The sequence below is a fragment of the Triticum aestivum genome, unplaced genomic scaffold (genome assembly GCF_018294505.1).
Source record: "Triticum aestivum cultivar Chinese Spring unplaced genomic scaffold, IWGSC CS RefSeq v2.1 scaffold49561, whole genome shotgun sequence".
Lineage (NCBI taxonomy): Eukaryota > Viridiplantae > Streptophyta > Magnoliopsida > Poales > Poaceae > Triticum > Triticum aestivum.
In genome coordinates, this window is record NW_025244616.1 from 1 (window position 1) to 2740 (window position 2740).

Genomic DNA, 2740 nt, shown 5'->3' on the forward strand with positions numbered 1-2740 from the left:
AGGTACCTATTGATTTGTTGTCATTTGTACGCTCTTCTAATTTGATGTAACGACACTGTAATATTTGTAAATTTGGCAGGTCACAGATCAGTGCTTTGATTCATTTGGAGGGGGAAAGAAAGCAAGATTGATGGAAGAGAGCAAGAAAAAGAGGAACCGATATGGAGGTAGAGCACAGGGAAATCAACCCTCCTTGGATGGTAGCCATGATGAACCAATGCCTCTCCCAAATCCAATGATTGGTTTTAATTTGCCAGGTTATTTGCAACCATCAGTTACCCGAATACTTCCTAAACAAGATACTGGACCACCCTTTTTCTACTATGAAAATGTGGCCCAAGCTCCTAAAGGCGTATGGGCAACCATTTCAAGATTTCTTTATGACATTCAACCTGAGTTTGTGGATTCTAAGCATTTGTGTGCAACCGCAAGGAAAAGAGGCTACATCCATAATTTGCCAATTGAGAATAGATCACCTCTTCTTCCTATGCCTCCAAAGACCATATTTGAGGCATTCCCTCATTACAAGAAGTGGTGGCCTTCATGGGACCTGAGAACACAGCTCAATTGCTTGCGGACAAATATTGCAAGTGCGAAGCTGACAGAACGGATCGGCCGTGCTCTTGCAAGCTCTGACAGTCCACCGGCTCGAAGTGTTCAAAAATATGTCATGAATGAGTGTAGAAAAGGAAATCTTGTCTGGATTGGAAAGAACAAGGTTGCTCCATTGGAGCCTGAAGAGATGGAATATCTACTCGGTTTCCCAAAGGATCACACAAGGGGACTCGGCATCACGGAGAGATACAAGTCTCTCGGCAACACATTTCAAGTTGATACAGTTGCTTACCACTTGTCAGTTTTGAAGGTCATGTTTCCCAATGGTGTTAATGTGTTGTCCTTATTCACCGGTATTGGAGGAGGAGAGGTAGCTTTGCACAGGCTGGGCATCCACATGAAGGCAGTGGTTTCTGTAGAGATAGGAAAAGCTAATAAGAGGATTTTTAGGGGTTGGTGGGATCAGACTCAGACAGGCACACTCATTGAGATTGATGATGTGAAATCTCTTACTGATGATACAATTGTATCATTTGTTAGTAGGTTTGGCGGCTTCGACTTGGTGATTGGGGGCAGCCCATGTAACAATCTTGCTGGGTGCAATAGATACAACCATGATGGCTTGGAGGGCGAGCAATCTGCTTTGTTCTACCACTACTTCAGAATCTTGAACGCGGTCAAGTCAGCTATGGCGAGGATCTAGCCTAATTATTGTAGCACCTATTTTGTCCTTAAATAATTATATCTAGGAACCGCAACTTATCAGTGTATGAACATTGATTTGATGTTGTTTTCAAGACCAGAATTTGGTGGTTTGTGTAGACGAAGAGACTTCTTTTGTTTAGCTTCTTCATATAATTTCCTTTGCCCCTGCACTTACCAGTTACAACACTGTATATCAAGCACTTTTTAGGCTATGAAATTAGCGAACACAATAAGGGTAAAGGACGATGCTTGATTATGCGGTTGGAGTTGAGAAAGATATCCTTGCCGACTTCCGGTACCATCCAAATGTTGTCATGCCACATTGGGTTCTGGTTGGACGGTCGTCGAAGTCGAGGAAGAGACAATCTAAGTAATTTGGTTACCCCGTTGCAACGCACGGGCATGTTTACTAGTAAGGGTAAAGGACGATGCTTGATTATGCATGGAAGCCTATATACTACAACATCTTATCTTTCTCTGCAGTCAACCCGTAGACAAACCAGACATTTAGTTTTCTATTTTTTAGTGCATCTTTCCTCTAGTAAAATATTTTGATATAGTAGATACTGTACATATTGCACAGGAGAGGACTGGAGGAGTGACTGGCACATGTACACAAATAGAACGACACTGTTCATACGGGAATGCAGAAGAACTAAATAAAAATTCATAGATAGTCCTCTCTATTCCTTTTCTAGGTAGAATGTTTCATTTTTCATACCAAGTTTCCTAAGCTGAAACGAAGAAAAGATCATTTCCAGTTCTTGGATCGTACTGATCCGTTAAGCCCGCAGAATTGTAAGAGTCACTACTTGGACAACTTACATGGCTTGGCTTCTGTAGATTTTGGATCTTGAGGCAGAACATGGCACAGACTATATTATCTCTCTCTCGGAGGGGTGTGGTAATGTACTAGACGCTGCATCTGAACATGATCTTCTAACTAACGGGGTCGAGGTTCTGTTGTTGATATCATTCTTGGAGACAGCATCGAGAGAGGAACTGGAGGATTTAAGACGTGTAAATTCAGGCTTTCCTACTTTTACTATTATGTTCTACTTTTGTTTTCTGTTTCAGTTGTATTTTGAATCACTCGGAAAAAAGAATCAGGTGAACGAAGATCGTGTAGTGGCAGTGACAGATACCTTGATTGCCTCCCAAATCACCAAAGGTTCACAACAATAAAACTGAAACCTGCATTACAGTTCCTCCTCCCGCTGGAAGCCTCCTGATCCTCGTTACTTTGACTCCTGAAGCTTTGGCTCGCCATGGTGCCTTGGACCTTCCCGTGTGTCTGAATAGTTTTAAATAGCCGGCTATAGCTTCTCTATAGCTCGCTATAGCCTTTTCAGCAGGGCGCCGCTAAATCATCGCCTTCACAAATAGTCCGCTATAGTTGATTTGAAGGCCCGTCGCTATTTTCCATAGCCCGCTATTCAAAACATTCTGAATATGAGTCATGTCATCCTGGAACTCGACA

At 42.4% G+C, this 2740-nt stretch overlaps 1 protein-coding gene across 1 annotated transcript; it reads left to right on the forward strand.

Annotated features, from left to right (window-relative positions):
- Positions 1–79: 79 nt before the first annotated feature.
- Positions 80–1258, forward strand: LOC123177042 (DNA (cytosine-5)-methyltransferase DRM2-like; the record flags this gene model as incomplete). Its single annotated transcript, XM_044591010.1, has 1 exon — positions 80–1258. A coding segment is annotated over one exon (1179 nt), but the record flags the coding sequence as incomplete, so codon positions are not given.
- Between the last annotated feature and the right edge of the window lie 1482 nt (positions 1259–2740).